General features: G+C 40.3%; 2 protein-coding genes and 1 long non-coding RNA gene across 4 annotated transcripts; 1 reads left to right on the forward strand and 2 right to left on the reverse strand.

The window, feature by feature from the left end:
- Positions 1–8713: 8713 nt before the first annotated feature.
- On the reverse strand, positions 8714–9894 carry LOC121804884 (B3 domain-containing protein REM20-like). Its single transcript, XM_042204587.1, has 3 exons — positions 9812–9894; positions 9467–9730; positions 8714–9376 (listed from the first exon to the last, which is right to left on the reverse strand). Exons 2-3 carry the CDS (start codon positions 9666–9668, stop codon positions 9111–9113), a joined length of 468 nt encoding a protein of 155 aa, XP_042060521.1. The 5' UTR covers positions 9669–9730; positions 9812–9894; the 3' UTR covers positions 8714–9110.
- Positions 9895–11069: 1175 nt separating this feature from the next.
- On the forward strand, positions 11070–12135 carry LOC121804824. Its single transcript, XM_042204517.1, has 2 exons — positions 11070–11408; positions 11493–12135. Exons 1-2 carry the CDS (start codon positions 11073–11075, stop codon positions 11925–11927), a joined length of 771 nt encoding a protein of 256 aa, XP_042060451.1. The 5' UTR covers positions 11070–11072; the 3' UTR covers positions 11928–12135.
- A 46-nt stretch (positions 12136–12181) lies between these two features.
- Positions 12182–14794, reverse strand: LOC121804004. 2 transcript variants are annotated; one of them, XR_006051106.1, is made up of 5 exons: positions 14450–14794; positions 14283–14351; positions 13143–13654; positions 12839–13064; positions 12182–12761 (listed from the first exon to the last, which is right to left on the reverse strand). It is a non-coding gene; the product is annotated as an uncharacterized LOC121804004 (long non-coding RNA). The 2 variants fall into 2 exon arrangements; XR_006051105.1 differs by having other exon boundaries at positions 12182–13064.
- Positions 14795–16698: the final 1904 nt, after the last annotated feature.

The following is a 16698-nucleotide window of genomic DNA, read 5'->3' on the forward strand; positions in this document are numbered from 1 at the left end:
ACTAATAATACTTCAATTACTTTTTCTTTCTACTTCTCTTTTATTTTTCCAATGTGCATTAAAATTCGTATAAAACCAAAAGTGTATACTCTTGTGGGATAGAAAAAGTATTAAACTACCGTTAATCCCTTATATACATCCTAACGGTAAAATATGCTCTTCATATGTCTCATTAAAAATGAAACATTTTCCTTTTTAGGTTGTCCAATTAAAAATGAAATGTTTCATAAAATAGAAACTACACCATCACTACCTTTTTCTTCTTACTTTACTCCCTCTTTATTAACTCATAAAACAACACTACATAAAATCTCGTATTGGAAAACAAACGTTTCCTATTTATTGGGACGAAGGAAGTAAATTTTCAATAAAATAATTTTCTCCGGGAAGTGAGGAAACTGATACAAAATCTATAAACTTAACACCTGAATACAAAAAAAATCATCAAATCCATGATAACAGTGGAATATAAAAAAAAGTCATCAAAGCCATGAAGAGTTGATACCAAAACTTTTCAAAATCTAAGGCTCAAAAATTGAATGTGGTCTTGACGAGACATGGAACATAGTCATGAAATGAAAAGGAAGAGAATATCATTATTTTATAATGGATTTCTTAATGAGATCTCAGATGTAATGACTAATGAGGATAAGTGATATAAAGGGAGATCATTTTCTCATCCATTACTCAATTTAGTAATCATTATTCAACGTATACTCATTTTATTTTGCTATTTTTCGTATCCAAAAAAAAAAGTTCCATTCTGAAAATGAAAATTTCCTCCTTTTCACTTTTACTCTTTCTCTTTCTCAATTTCTCATTAAAACTCTATCGTTCACAGATAAAACTATTTTTCATGAAAGTAGAGAGCATTACCAAATAAATAAAACCAAAATTGAATACCATCTTATTTCTTCTGCCTTCGTGATATAGAGAATAATGACAGGGAATATTTAGAGTATCATTTATGAAATTAATTGAGAATATAGTCTACATAGATACATGTACCGTAGCATTATGGGTGAGGATGAAGTGAGATATGACAATAGGAAAAATAAAAACAGAGTGGGACTCATTAGATAATGATGGAGGAGGTGTGACAGTTGCTGAATGAGATAGAAATCATAGAATCATACTAGAATGGATGGCAAGACCCATCAAGTGCCTAACAAAACAATTCTAACCCTCATAACTCATAATCTCTGTTTAGACTATTACCATAATATTTGGGCACATCAAGTAGTACTCCATCTACTACCAAGTCCCAGTGAGCAACTGCTTTTGGATTTTATGATTAATTGTTCATTTCTGTTTGGAAAAAACTATTACTCCATTATATTTCATCATATAAACAATTGTTCTCATTTTTTTGGGGAATATATTTGACCTTTGGAAATATAGTTAATCGACTGAAAGATACAGTAGCACACACTCAATTTTTTCTAAAATTCAAATTATTTTTAACTGATTTTGGAAAATTTTCCCCATGTGTATCACCATTCATCCGCATACATCTTATCTCGTCTCCAAGATTTAAATCCACTCTCAGAACTTATTGTTACATATATGGATAATCCCTCTTAACTTGTTACATTTAATAGTTTCATTTCACTCCAACAGTTTTTTACTGAATCCCCTAGGTATGTTTTTATTCCAAAAATAACGTATCAATTTATTTTGCATTGCTAGCAAGTGGGGTTTAGGGATAAGATAAGACGTATCAGCATCTTGATTTTTCTTTGGTAGAAAAGCATGTACAATGTACTCCCTCCGTTTCACAAAGATTGTCTCACTTTGATCAGACATGAGTTTTAAGAAATGTAATGAAAAGTGAGTTGAAAAAGTTAGTGGAATGTGAGTCCTACTTTTATATATTAGTTTTATAATAAAATGTGAGTAGGAATGAGTTAGTGGAATATGTGGTCCACTACCAAAAATGATAAAAAGTGAAATGAGACAAATCTTATGAGACGGACGAAAATGGAAAAATTGGACAATCTTTGTGGGAACGGAGGGAGTATATCCCTAAAGATTGTGTTTAGTAGCACAAGTTTTTTCCTTTTAATAATAGAATTTATGTAGGACTAGGAGTATTCAATTTAGGCCATGTAACAATATTAAGGGTTCGTTTGTTATCCGTGTTGGCCTATCATAGGTTAGGTTGTTGTAACCTCCAATAGCATGTTAAGTGTGTGAGTTAGTAATCTTTGCCATTTGTTTGTTTGTACAGACACATATCCCACCCCTGTAAACACTCTGTTTGGTACGCGATCGCCAAACTGTAGATACACATATGCATTCCCGGTTTTATCCTCCTTGATTTTGCAAAATGCCCAGATTGCCCTCATTCCCCCTAATTTGGCGCTGGACTCAATTTGTCGTCAAACCCTACTTCCCGACCACCTATTTCATATCCCCCCAACTATAGTGGCGACGACGGGCGCCTGGCTGTTAATCGGCTCCTCTGAAGTTCAATCCCCGCGGTAATCTCAGGTATGTATTTCGCTGATGAGGGTATCCAGCCACCGACATGTAGTCGCCGAGCTATTTGGAGATTATGTCTGATGTTGTTGTCCAATGGTTTCATTTCTGGTCATGTTAATTGAAATTTATACAACACGTATTCAATTCAATTGAATACGTATGCCTGTATGTAATTTTTTTAGACTTTGAAGTGGGTGTTCACAACGAAGCTCATTCATGGTTTCAATTTGGGCAATAGGTTTATTTCAATCATTACTTACTTGGTTTGTGGCAAACCTTGTGTTTAGTGTTTTGTTTTCGCTTATTCTAGTGAAACTGCAGCCATAGAATTATAGGAGTAATTTGTTGGGTTAATTAGTTTTTGTGCATTGTCACAGACATACTACGCTCTTATTATCACCATCATTTCCTATAATGGCTTCTCAACACCATAGCGGTAATGACACTGACGGCAGTCCATTACCAGAGGGTAATGCCTTCATCTAACCCGTGCCTTACTCTTCGTAGTAGCTATAGACGTGATAGATAACTACTTTTTCTGTGCAGGTTGCTCTGATATGGTAACCAACAAAGGAGTAATAGCAGCTGGCGCTAGACGTTGTTGGACAGAACGCGATGAGACGATCCTTATGGCAACTATGAAGGAGTTGGCTGCAACCGGCTGGAAGTCGGATAATGGTTTCCGTTCAGGGTATCTAACCCGTGCACTGGAGGCACTGAAACGTGAATTTCTAAAAACTGATATTGTTGTTCATCCTAACATCAAGTCGAAAATCAATTTTTGGAAGAAGAATTACTATTCGCTAATGCAGATACTTGACCGCAGTGGAGTTGGTTTCAATACGGATGGTGAGTATAAGGTAGATATCGACGATGAACAATGGGCACAAGTCGTGCAGGTAAATTGTTCACAATTGGCAGTTTTAATTAGTTGTTTGGGTATATGTGTTGATATATTTCCCCATGTTTCGGGTGCAACCAATAACATATTTAAGATGCTTCGTAGATAATTGCCTAGATGTTGTTATTATTGCCAATTTGTTTTGTTGTTGTTATGCTATTGGCAGATATATATTGCTAACACAGCAATGGAATGTCTTGGTTACGTAGTTGTTTGATTATCCACTGTTATCTTGGGTTGTTTGAGTCATTAGTATGTTGATTGAATTGGTTTGGTGCTTCTAGTTCATTGTAGCTCATGCACATTTTATTGATTTAGGCCTTAATAATCATTGCAAGTCCATTGTTTAGTGTAAAGCTTTCTGGATAGACAGAATGAAAGCAACTGTTTTGATTCAAGGCAGAACTTAACCATGAAAAAATGGGACATGCTGATACCATGAAGATTTTAAGTCCTTATGCATATTCTGTTCTAATTTTTTACAGTCATGCTCCTGCAACAAAACTATCATAAGCACTCTTACCATATGCATGCTTCATTTGGTTGTAAAATTTGTAATTTGTGTGTAATAATGGAGTGCTCATTTCAGTTGGAAGAAGAAGGCAGAAGAAGGAAGCTCGGCTTTGAGCTGGAACTAGCCGAGAAGGGAGTTCGGTTTTGAGCCGAGAAGGGAGTTCGGTCTTGAGCCGAGAAGGGAGTTCGGTCTTAAGCCGAGAAGGGAGTTCGGTTTGTGAGCCGAGAAGGGAGTTCGGTCTTGAGCCGAGAAGGGAGTTCGGTCTTGAGCCGAGAAGGAAGAAGCAACCTAGAGAAACTAGCCGTTGGAGCAGCAGTTAGTTAGCTGAGATGTAGCGGTTATTCTTCTTGTTTTCTTGATTCTTGTTGTAGTTAGTTAGTAGCAGTTGCTACTTGTTTGTAGAGCTTTAAATAGCTCAAAAACCGTGTATGTAGTTTAGGAGTTTAATCAATAAAGAGTTTTCCAGTTTCTCTCCAAGATTATCATCTTCAATACTCAAAGTGTGAGTGTGTGTGTTTCTGCATTGTGTGATCTCATACAACAGTGAGTGTGTGTGTGATCTTCTTGAGTGTGTGAAAGCCTTGTGTGTGTAAACCCCAACAAGTGGCGCCGTCTGTGGGAAGGGATATTGAAGCTGATTTGCAGAGGATCAAACGGTTTCAGAGATGGCAGCAAGGCTTGATGCAGAAAAGTTCACAGGCAAGAATGATTATAGCCTGTGGAAGATGAAGATGAAGGCGGTTTTGATTCAACAAGGCTTGGCCGCAGTTCTTGCAAAACCAGAGGAGAAAGGAAAGGCTCCAGTGCTTGATGATAAAGCTCAGGCAAAGATGGAGGAGATGCAGCTCAAGGCACATTCTGCAGTGATTCTGTGCCTTGGAGATAAGGTCTTGAGGGATGTTCAAGAAGCCAAGACTGCGGTAGAGATCTTGGACAAGTTGGATGAAGTTTACTTGGCCAAATCCTTGGCTAACCGGCTGTATCTCAAGAAGAGGCTGTATGCCTATAGTTTTTCTGGAGATAGGTCCATCATTGAGCAGCTAGAGGAGTTCAACAAGATCATTGATGACCTGGGATCTGTTGATGTCAAGATTTCAGATGAGGATAAGGCCATTCTCACATTGAATGCCTTGCCTAGCTCGTATGACCAGTTAAGTGATGCAATTATCTATGGAAGAGATAAACCTATCACCTATGCAGAAGTCTATTCAGCCTTGATGGCCAAAGAACTCCAGAAGACAGCCAACAGAGGCTCTGCAAGCTCCAATGTTCAAGCTGCAGAGGCCTTGAATGTGAAGAAGTTCAAGAAGCAGAACTTCAAGAAGAAGTTTGAGGGCCCTAAACCCTCAAGTTCTGATGCTCAGAAGGAAACCAGAGCTTGCTATTGGTGCAAGAAACCTGGACATTTGAAGAAAGATTGTCATGCATGGAAGAGAAAGATGGCCTCTGAGGGACACAACCAATCTGATTGTGTGGAGAGTGCTGATCCCCCGGCTCAACTTATGAATATTAGTGACAGTGGGGTCAGTCACAGGTGGATAATGGACTCGGGGTGCAGCTTCCATATGTGCCCCAATAGAAGCTGGTTTCATGATCTTCAAGAAGCATCGGGTACGGTTGTTCTTGGAAATAATCATACTTGTCAGATAAAAGGGATAGGGAAGGTGAAGCTAAGCCTACAAGATGGCTCTGTGAAGATCCTGACTGGGGTGAGGTATATTCCAGAAGTGAAGAGGAACCTCATCTCATTGGGAATGCTGGAGCAGAGGGGGTTCACTATATTAATGAGTCAAGGAAAATTGTTTGTGAAATCTGGAGATGCAGTGATGATGGAGGCTGACAGAGAGCATATTCTCTATTATTTGAAGGCTAAGGCTGTTGATGGAGAAAGCAATGCTGTGTCAGATGATTCCCTAATGCTATGGCACAAGAGGCTGGGCCATCCAGCAGAAGGAAGCTTGAAAGAACTCATCAAGAAGGGCCTGATCTCTGGAGATTTCAACAAGATGGACCCCTGTGAGCAGTGTATACTTGGAAAAGCAAAGAAGGCACCCTATCCTACAGGTATTCACTCTTCTACAGCCCCTTTAGACTACATACATAGTGATCTTTGGGGGCCTTCACCGGTGTGTTCAATTGGTGGAGGAAAGTATTATCTAGCTATCATTGATGACTATACAAGGAAGTTGTGGGTATATATTCTTAAGGAAAAATCTGAAACACTCACTAAGTTCAAGATATGGTGTAAGGAGGTGGAGCTAGAGAAAGGAAGGAGTGTTAAATGTTTAAGAACTGACAATGGCTTGGAATTCTTGTCTGCTGAACTTGATATATTTTGCAAAGAGAAGGGTATGAAGAGGCACCGTACTGTTCCTGGTAATCCCCAGCAAAATGGTGTTGTGGAGAGGATGAATAGGACTATCCTAGAGAGGGTGAGGTGCCTGCTTCTTGGTTCTGGTTTGAGCAGCAGGTTCTGGGGAGAGGCGGTGTATACAACAGCCTATCTCATCAATAAATGCCCATCTACTGCCCTGAAATCTGAAACTCCTGATTACATGTGGTATGGAGCTCATAGTGACTACTCAAAATACAAGGTGTTTGGGTGTGCAGCCTATGCTCATGCTAGGCAAAGTAAGCTTGAAGCTAGGGCTCTGAAATGTATCTTGCTGGGATATCAGAGGGGTGTTAAGGGGTATAGGCTCTGGTGTATTGAGCCTGGTAGGCAGAAGGTGGTGGTGAGTAGGGATGTGGTGTTCTTGGAGGATCAGATGCCCTACTTGAAAGGTAAGCTGGACTCCAATGACTCCAGTGAAGTTGAGAGTGATTTCTTCAAGGTGGAGCCTATGGGAGTTGGCTTAGGAGCAGGTGGAGTCACTGACTCAGAAAATGAACCTGATCCAGAGGGTGATGGTGCTCCAGCTCAAGGTAGAAGAAATGATGAGCCCACAGCAGATCCTACCAGAGAGTACCAGATTGCAAGAGATAGGGGAAGGAGAAATGCAAAGCCTCCTGAGAAATTTGCAGATATGGTCTATTATGCACTGTGTGCTGCTGAGAGTATTGATATTGCTGATCCTCTCACCTATAAAGAGGCCATGAGAAGCAAAGACAGAGAGAGATGGATAGAGGCCATGAATGAAGAAATAGAGTCTTTACTCAAGAACAAAACCTGGATTTTGGTGGACAAATCCAAGCTGAATACAGATGAGATTGAGAAGGGGAGAGTGAAGGTGATTAAGATTAACACCTTGCACAATCCGGCTGACATGCTAACAAAGTCTCTAGGTAGAGACAAGTTTGATCGTTGCAAGAAGTTGATCAATGTTTGTGCAAGAACTGAGATGAGCCCTCAGGTGGAGAATTGTAATAATGGAGTGCTCATTTCAGTTGGAAGAAGAAGGCAGAAGAAGGAAGCTCGGCTTTGAGCTGGAACTAGCCGAGAAGGGAGTTCGGTTTTGAGCCGAGAAGGGAGTTCGGTCTTGAGCCGAGAAGGGAGTTCGGTCTTAAGCCGAGAAGGAAGTTCGGTTTGTGAGCCGAGAAGGGAGTTCGGTCTTGAGCCGAGAAGGGAGTTCGGTCTTGAGCCGAGAAGGAAGAAGCAACCTAGAGAAACTAGCCGTTGGAGCAGCAGTTAGTTAGCTGAGATGTAGCGGTTATTCTTCTTGTTTTCTTGATTCTTGTTGTAGTTAGTTAGTAGCAGTTGCTACTTGTTTGTAGAGCTTTAAATAGCTCAAAAACCGTGTATGTAGTTTAGGAGTTTAATCAATAAAGAGTTTTCCAGTTTCTCTCCAAGATTATCATCTTCAATACTCAAAGTGTGAGTGTGTGTGTTTCTGCATTGTGTGATCTCATACAACAGTGAGTGTGTGTGTGATCTTCTTGAGTGTGTGAAAGCCTTGTGTGTGTAAACCCCAACATTGTGTATTTGGTTTACTGTGTGTGGCAGAAAGATAACAATGCCAAGTATATGAGGAATAAGTCGTGGCCTATGTTGAATGTCAGGAAGGAGATTTTCGGCAAGGACCGTGCGGAGGGGCTTAAGGGCATGGACACTGGCGAGGCAGTGCAAAAGATTTATGGTTCAAAGGTTGCTGTGGGTGAAAGTTCAGCGAAGTCTTCTCCAATTACTTTAGAGGAACTATTCCCTGATGAAGTTTTCCCGAGCTCTGTTCTGCCAGAGATGGTAGATGTGAGCACTTCCGCACCGGCACCTGTGAGTGTAAATCCGAGGGTGCAAAACAAAGCACCAAAGAAGAGGAAGGCTGAGGACAAGATGGACAGTGTCCTAGCTCTGATGAATCGCATCCATGAAGACACCAATGAGCGGTTGAAAGACATCTCTAACCGAATTGGTTATGAGTTTGATCTAAGCACGAAGAGAACCGAAGTCTTCAATCAGTTGAAAGGGATGCCCGGGCTGACCATCAAGCAACAATTTTATGCCGCAAAAAAGTTAGTCAAGGAGCCTGAGCTTATGGATCTGTTTAGGGGTTTGGATGACTTGGCGCGACCGGCATTTGTGCTCGACCTTCTAGAGACAGATGGAATGATTTGAAGAGGGTAGAGTCTGTGTCTTTTTGGTTATTTTGTTATCTATCATGGTTTAAACCTTAATCCATGTAGCTATCAAGTGCATTTGCATCAGTATGTAGTATGACACTTTTTTTTGCGTTTAACATGGGGATGCATTGGCACTGGTTGTATTTTGTCTTATTGCTTTTATCACTCAAGAAACTGTGCTTCTAATGCCCATATGAACATCTGCTTTCTTGATCTTCATCTTTGGTAATCGTATAGAATAATTTTGATTGCCTACTTGTGTTCCCATCGGCCCGTGCTTGGAATCAAACATCCAAGACTTTGAAATGTTTCTCATAGTGCACTTAACTTTCTAGTGTTAACATGAAAGTGGAAATAAGCACATACAATACCTAAGTGGTGGCATTAGTACACAATGGAAAAATCGCACACCACATTGTTCACAAACATAACAGACCGTAAAAACTAAGAACATGGCCGCGACACAATGAAAACACACAAGCTTCTAACGGCTGATCAAACCATACATAGAACTGGATATCTTGAGCATCGACGAGCTTAAAGTGGCAACAAACACCCGGGAACAACGCGTTAGCATCTTTGAATCAGCGCCAACCATGCTTGATCCAGATCTTGCCCGCGCTATGCTTGAGCATGAGCCGCCATGTTTGCCCGTCAACCAGAAAATGCACGATATTCTGCTGCGGGCAGCACGGAGGTGGAGTTGCCAAAAGTCAGTGGAATTTCTATTGTTCGCTTGGTATTTGACTTGGTCAGCTTCAACGTCCATGTGGGATACTCGTCGTCATCAAGCGCACCCCTATCATCGTCGTAGTCACTGTCGTCCGCCGACTCGGACTCCACGTCGGAGGGGGCATAATCGTCCGACGATTCAATGTCAGGGGTGTAGACCTCATCGTCCTCTTCTTCCTCAGTCAACGCTATTTCAGAAATATGAGTAAGGGCAATGCATACAGCTATGTTTTTAAACTGAAAAAAGGAAAACAGAAGCATTTTCACAAGAGACTCACTTTCGAGATCACCGCGTGGTGGGCAACCGGTCCCCGACTTGTATCTTTTTACATGGAAAATCCCCATATCGACGAGGGTGAAGGTTAGTTTCTCACCATGGAAAATATTATTCCCATGCCAGAATTCAGACCATCCAACGCAAAAGTGGCATCCACTGGCTATTTTTAGTAAACGGACTGGCCAACGGGATCCATTTGGCATTACGAGCCGACAGTCGAACGGTAGGTCATCCCCATGTTCCGCAACCCATTGAGGAGGTAGACCTACACACAAGACACACTTGGTAAGGCAGTTCAATGGACCCAACACGAGAATGTGAAAAGTGGGCAGAAAAGGAAGCATACCAATTCCTATTTGTTGCGAGAGCCGAAAAACACCTTGATGAAGGAAGGAAGCCTATGGTATTCTCCATAGGAGTCGTCGTCCGCCATAGCTAGCTTCAATGTAGTTGCACATAGTGAGGCATCAGCTAACATATTTATTAGCCTTCTTCCCCTATCAACACCCACCCCATTTACTACGATGACAAGCTGCGTCAATGGCAAAGGCTGCAAGAAAGTAGGAGGGGTTGGTTTGCATTTGATGAATGCATTAAAAGGAAGCGTGTATCCATTCGTTTACACTGTGGCGGAAGAAGTGTGTACTTTATGTTAATGCAGCTTTTTTACATAAATGAAGCAATCGAGGTTGTGCCAAAAATTCAATGTAAACGCAACACATCATAAGACATGTGTTATCCTCCCAATTTTCCTAAATAAGATATAGGGGGTAGAGGGGTTACGTACCACATGGGAAAAAAATATATGCACACTAACACATTATTCATACCTAAAATAATAGGCTTAGGTTATAGTAAAAAATAAAAGGTTTTCTAATATACAATGATTGGTACATGCCCATATGGAAAAATTATAGGATTTCTAAAAATTGAAGGATTAGCTTATAGGGAACAATAAAAGGATTTCTTTCATTTTAGTGAACGCATGTGATTTTTTTTAAAATATATACCATACTGAATAGGAGCTTAAATTTATTCTTTGAAAAGGATAAAATTTTGTTACGATTAAATTGCCAATATTGTATTCATCTAAACAATAAAACATATGACCATTTATATTACTCCCGTCGTTCGCCGTTAGGAGTTCCGGTCACTATAGCTCACGCTTTTTATGAATATGATTGTAAGTTGTTAACTTTGATAAATGGTCAAGTAAGAGAAAATACTATAAATTAGACCATACTCAAATTTTTCTAAAGGTTTATTATCATTTGTTTAAAAACATCTATTCAGAATTGCTTTCCAATTAATATGAAAATGGCCAAGATCAGCTCCACACCGGCAACTCCAAATTTTTTTTCCATGCAATCGAATGGTCAGCTTACAAAATTAATGACATTGGTGGTTGCCTAGTACGCTAGCATCCGAGCTCGGTGGAAGAAGTAAATTTTTTTTTGATATGACATATATCTAACTTGAGTAAAGATGTCTATGAAAACCACTTTAGGAGTTGCACATAGGGGTGTTCCCTTAGCTATTACATAAGGTGTCGTGTTGAGTTAAAAACCACCCCAACTTTACAACCCACTACTCATCAACTAGGCGCCATGAACCCACTTATCCATAATCAAGCGACCTTCTTCTACCGGGGCAAGTGGAACGCAGCGATGGATACGTTGCTACTTTCTACTGTGATCAAGCTGCGAACTGGGAGCTCATCGACCGATGACTTTGTGACTGATTCGGTGCTCAACGAGGCTTGTAAGTTAATCAATCTTCGCTTTGCCACTAAAATAACTTGTGCTGATGTTGTCAGTCGGTTGGAGCTACTCCGAGTTCGCCACCAGACTTTCAACGAAGTTGTTACTACACCGGGAGTCCGCTGGGACCTTGATGAGAAGCTCATCGTTGCAGACGAAGAAACTTTGAAGTTTATATTTCGGGTATGTCGTTGGCGTGTGAAATGTGTTGTCATTATCTTTGAAGCAGATCGGTAACACAGGCGGTTTGTACTCCCTTTTTTGCAGACAAACCCCCTTGCCGGAGCTTACTATTACCAAGACGAGGCGGAATATAACCGCTTAACAACCATGTTTGGGCTTCAGGATGTGAAAAAGGAGAAGTCGCGAGAGGTGATAACCATGTCCGACACAACGGAGCTGATCGTGATAACTGATTCCCCCGTACCAAATGCACCTACTCGTGGGAAGCATGCTCCTTCGCCAGTTGATCCGGACGAAGTCAATTCACCCTTCATCGATCAATATACAATGGTTCGCCGGAAGCTTTTTGATGAGCCATCGACCAATACCAAACAAGGCTCGCCAAGCAGGGCTGGTGGACTTGTTGGACGCATGGATCCAACTCGGTTGTTGCCAGTGAAGCAATTGTACTCATCGCCGAAAGGCTCATCGTGCGCGTGTTGGAGTCCGGCAGCACCATCGCGCAAATTGACCCCTTAATTATCTACGTTGTGCCCCCGACCAGTCTCGATATCTTTTGTTAACTTATTAATATGTTGTTTCGTAGGTGGAATTAAAAAAATGATTGTTGAATGTAGGTTTAACTTATGTTGTTTGCTTTAAAATGTACAAGCGAGACTGCTCTGCTAGGTTATGTATTATGTTTGTATAATTTTCATGTGAAATGCACTGTTAGTTTAATATTAAATAGTGCCCAATAAAAAGCCTCAAAGCTCGATCAATTTCTAGAAAGATGTCAAACAAATAAGCATTACTTAAAACCAAGTGTGTTAATAAGTATGTTATGAAACATTTCAATGCAGTAATACAAAGTGATATGTTATCTGACGAATAATCGCAACCACATCGATCACACGTTTGTCCTATGAGCCCACATTGCAGCAGCAAGGTCGACCCTCTTCTTCGTCCACATTGGTGTTGGCGTGACCGTAGTGTTAGTGGGCACCACGGGCTCATCGTGATCACTCCCATACCCATCTTCAAGTTGAACTCCTACCAATTCATCATACGGATCCACCTCCATCTAAGTGCGTATAAAATTGTGGATCAAGAAACAAGCAATGATCAACCCCGTTTGGACCTCAATAGGATAGAAGCTTGGGCTGCGAAGTATTCCCCAATGCATCTTGAGTACTACAAAAGAACGCTCAATCACATTCCGAGCTTTAGAATGCTTCAAGTTGAATAATTCATCGGCTGTTTGCGGTGCTTGGGTTCCATGACCCCACTCCTTCAAATGGTAACGAACGCCTTTGTACGGTGTGATGAATCCCCTGCTGTTGGCATATGCATTGTCGCAGAGGTAATAGCAATCTACAAATGGGAAACAATGTGAACAGGTGAGTGTCCAGCCTACCAACTTTACTAACACAAATATCAGACTGCTTGACCTTTGGGTACTTTAAGCCCGAGAGGCCGGCTAATTGCATCGCGTAATATTCGTGAATCACCCGCTAAACCCTCCCATCCTGGCAGCACATACACGAACCGAAGTTGTCAATCACACACTGCAAGTGTGTTTGTTGATACTTGCCCCTTTCTATTACGATAACGTGGTGTGTCAGCAATGGGCACTGGTACGTGTATGTATGTCCCATCTAAAGCTCCTAGACAACCCTACAACATTTTTTGGTTGCAGAGTCAGCACAACGTTCCGGAGAAATTAAAATATGGCGGACAAGATATTACACATACCTTGAACCACTTCCATCTGGAGTCCGTGCAGTCATCACCAACCGGTTCAGGTTTCACTAAAAAATCTCATGCAAAGTAAGCACCCCACGGAGCACCATATGTGTGTACTTAGACACTGTTTTAGAAGAACGCATGAAATCATGTCCCACAACCCGTGTCTTTTTGTGGTGAGCTAGAATTGACAAAAATATGGCAACTTGTTCCTCAACAGTGACAAATTTTGGTCTATTAATCCAGCCCGGTCACGTAGAATGCGACATAATCTACTGAAAGTGTTTCTATCCATCCGCAAATTGTCTATACATAAACGATCAGAAACCCAGACAAGCCTATCCAGCTGCTTTACATGAGCAGGAATGGAGTCAATCATTACCTCTGGGGTAACTCTTCCCCCCCCCCCCGGTTTCCTTTTCTGTGCATTGGATCTGGCCAGAGCGATAAACATTTATCCGATGGTTTCTTAGTACTTCCTCAAGCAAGATCAGTAGCTCGGTTGGCTCCTTTCTATCCACCTACATGAACAAATCTCTGGTAAGCTTGCTCAAATTGCTTCAAACACCACATCATCATAACAAATGACATACAATCACAGCAGAATCATCACATTACAATGTCATCACAAAGACGTAACATAGATGCATAAATCAATTGCATAAACTGGATGTATGAGTGCATATACCCTGTCAGCATAACAACATAGATGCATAAATCAACTGAACAAATATGACGAGTTCAATCACATCAGTAACAGCCTCAAATCCATGAAATTTTATGCAACAAAATTCATACAATCACCCCCCATATCACAAAGAACAACAAACAATTGGACAGTTAGGCACAAATTGTAAAGGCCATGGGTGCTCATGAGCAAATGTATTTCATAGCTTGCTTACAAAACCACAAATGACCAAGGTAGCTATAATGAACTCCAATGTTGTTTAAAAGATAACAAACAAACTGAATTCAATATCATCAGACACAACATCTGGAATCAATTCAATTTATTCAACACAATTCATACAACCGCACTCAAACGCTTATTACAACCTATATGCTGCCATTTAGCAACAAATCGTGACGGCCATGGATGCGCAATAGCAACCAAAATTCACTTCACCTGCCGAGTTATGAGGAACTTACCTTCTAAACAACGTCATGTTCGGCCATGGCTCCTCGGCGTTCGAATTACCCAGGGCATTAGCTTGCAACCTACCAAAATAGGCAAATGCGGTGAGAAATTCGAATTGGGTTAACCCATTATGAAATTGTAAACAACACCAGCAACAACTGCCACCAAGATTTTCGACCTAGTGTTTCTCACAGAACGCGTCGCCTATCTGCAATTGTTGGTTGATTGTGGAGTACAGTAGATGGAGATGGAGTAAATGAAGGGGTATTCATTCAAGTCAATTGGTTGAAATGCGAAATCTTCACCACGTTGATTCATCCCTATCGCATGGTGCAACAGAGATAGAGATATCTATGTTTTGGGTTCCCATATCACGGCGTGTGTCGGGTACTGGGATGTAGGATTCGGGTCAGGTAGATTGCTAACATGGAAACCAAACATGGAAATTATGATAGATAGGGGGACTATCTATGCCTAATATGGATAGCAAACGAACACTAAGATGGTATAGTATAGAGAGTGGGGGTTGCTACCGGGGAAGGAACAAGAGAATAATAACCAAATGGACCACCAACTGTGGATTCATCTGTGATTCAATAGCTATCAGTTCCACACTTTTCCCCACCAACCATTTCTCTTTTCCCATTCTACCCCCACCTTCTCCAATTATTTGATTTGCCCATGTTTAATCAAACCCCATCATAAAAACTATAATTTGCGTCCTCTTTTTTAGTGTATTCATGACATTTTTTCACTTTCCTCCGTTCTCTTATAATTGAGTAATTTTATTTTATTTTGGGAAGTTATCTCATATTTGAGTCATTTCTATATACGGTACTCCCTCCATCCGGGAAATGTTGTCCAATTTTGTCATTTTGGTCCGTCCGTCCACTTTATTTTTTTCTACTTTTGGTAAATAGATCACACTTTCCACTAACTCTTTACGCTCACATTCTATCATAAAACTAATATATAAATGTGAGACTCTCATTCCACTAACTTTTTCAACTCACTTTTCTTCACATTTCTTAAAACTTGCGCCGAGTCAAACTTAGACAATATTTCATGGACGGAGAGAATATCACTTTTTATCACTCTTATTTTATCATCTCTACTTCATTCACTTTCTACTCTATACTCTCTTACTTTTTTCTATCTTACATTTTTTATCTATTTACTTAACACACTAAACATCAATTTTTTAAACTCCATGTCGAAAAGTTTCAATTCAACTATGAGGAAACGAATGGACGGAGTAATTTGCATGGAAGTCACGAGTGTCCATACTTTTAAAAAAGTGTAGAAGGTGATCCTATTAAATTTGTTTCAATTGGCATGTCTCTTTAAATGATGCCCTTATAATCAAAGGCTCACTTCTCTGTTTATATTTCCTCTAAAAATTGTACTACTAGTCTTATTGTTTATTTTAGTTTGTCAATCAAATTTACTATCATTTGTGTTTATGTAAATTGTCTTACTATTTTTATCTTTCTATTCTTTACATATTCTTTACTTTTTCTATTTCTCTTATCTGCCATAAATTGGAATTTACCAATTACGCAAAAATTAGGGCTGGCAATTTTTGACACGACACGATAACACGACACGAACCGGCACGAAAATAATGGGTTTGGGTCAGAGCTTATTGGGTTCGTGTCCTTATCGGGTCGACCCGTTAAGGACACGAAAATTTCGTGTCGTGTTCGTGTCGTGTTCGTGTCATCCGTTAACAATACGTGTTCGTGTTCGTGTTCGTGTTATCCGTTAACAAATAATATTTTAATATTATTAATTCTTATTATTTTCATTTTTAATAGGTTTAACCGTTATCAGGTCGTGTTGTTATCGAGTCGTTATCGTGTCATCTCGTGTACGTGTTGTTATCGTGTCGTGTTGACCCGAATTAGTTCGTGTCGTTAATTGGTTCGTGTCGTGTTCGTGTCGTGTTCGTGTCTGAGGATTTCGTGTCGTGTTCGTGTTCGTGTTTGAGGTTTTCTTAACGGGTCGTGTTCGTGTTTGCTGTTATCGTGTTCGTGTCGTTATCGTGTCGACACGATAACGACCCGACACGCACGATTTGCCACCCCTAGCAAAAATACATGTCTGCCACAAATTGGACTAGTTTGGGTGGTATTTTTATCTTTCTATTATTTTACTTATTTTTTTTTACTTTTTATCCTACTTTACTAATTACTTTATCCACAAATTAGACTATTTGTTTGTTGGTAGTTATGCCATGTTTAAAGGCAACTAAGGATACAAAAAGTCACATGTTAAAAGGGAATTGAATTGATATGCCCCAATTTCATGCAGTTGGCCCAATCCGGATTTTCAACATGGCCCGTTGGGTCGAACTCACCCTTAAATTTTCATTGAGAAATTGCGTAAGCATCGCTTGAAAGCCCAATTATATATGGCACAAATTGG

This window comes from Salvia splendens, chromosome 1 (genome assembly GCF_004379255.2).
Source record: "Salvia splendens isolate huo1 chromosome 1, SspV2, whole genome shotgun sequence".
Classification (NCBI taxonomy): Eukaryota; Viridiplantae; Streptophyta; class Magnoliopsida; order Lamiales; family Lamiaceae; genus Salvia; species Salvia splendens.

Coding starts and splice junctions, on each gene's coding strand:
- LOC121804884 (XM_042204587.1), bottom strand. CDS start 9,668: ATGCCAAATGGATCCCGTTGGCCAGTCCGTTTACTAAAAATAGCCAGT. Junction 9,377..9,466: donor ACCACGCGGTGATCTCGAAA/GTGAGTCTCTTG, acceptor TTTCTGAAATAG/CGTTGACTGAGGAAGAAGAG.
- LOC121804824 (XM_042204517.1), top strand. CDS start 11,073: ATGAACCCACTTATCCATAATCAAGCGACCTTCTTCTACCGGGGCAAG. Junction 11,409..11,492: donor CTTTGAAGTTTATATTTCGG/GTATGTCGTTGG, acceptor CCTTTTTTGCAG/ACAAACCCCCTTGCCGGAGC.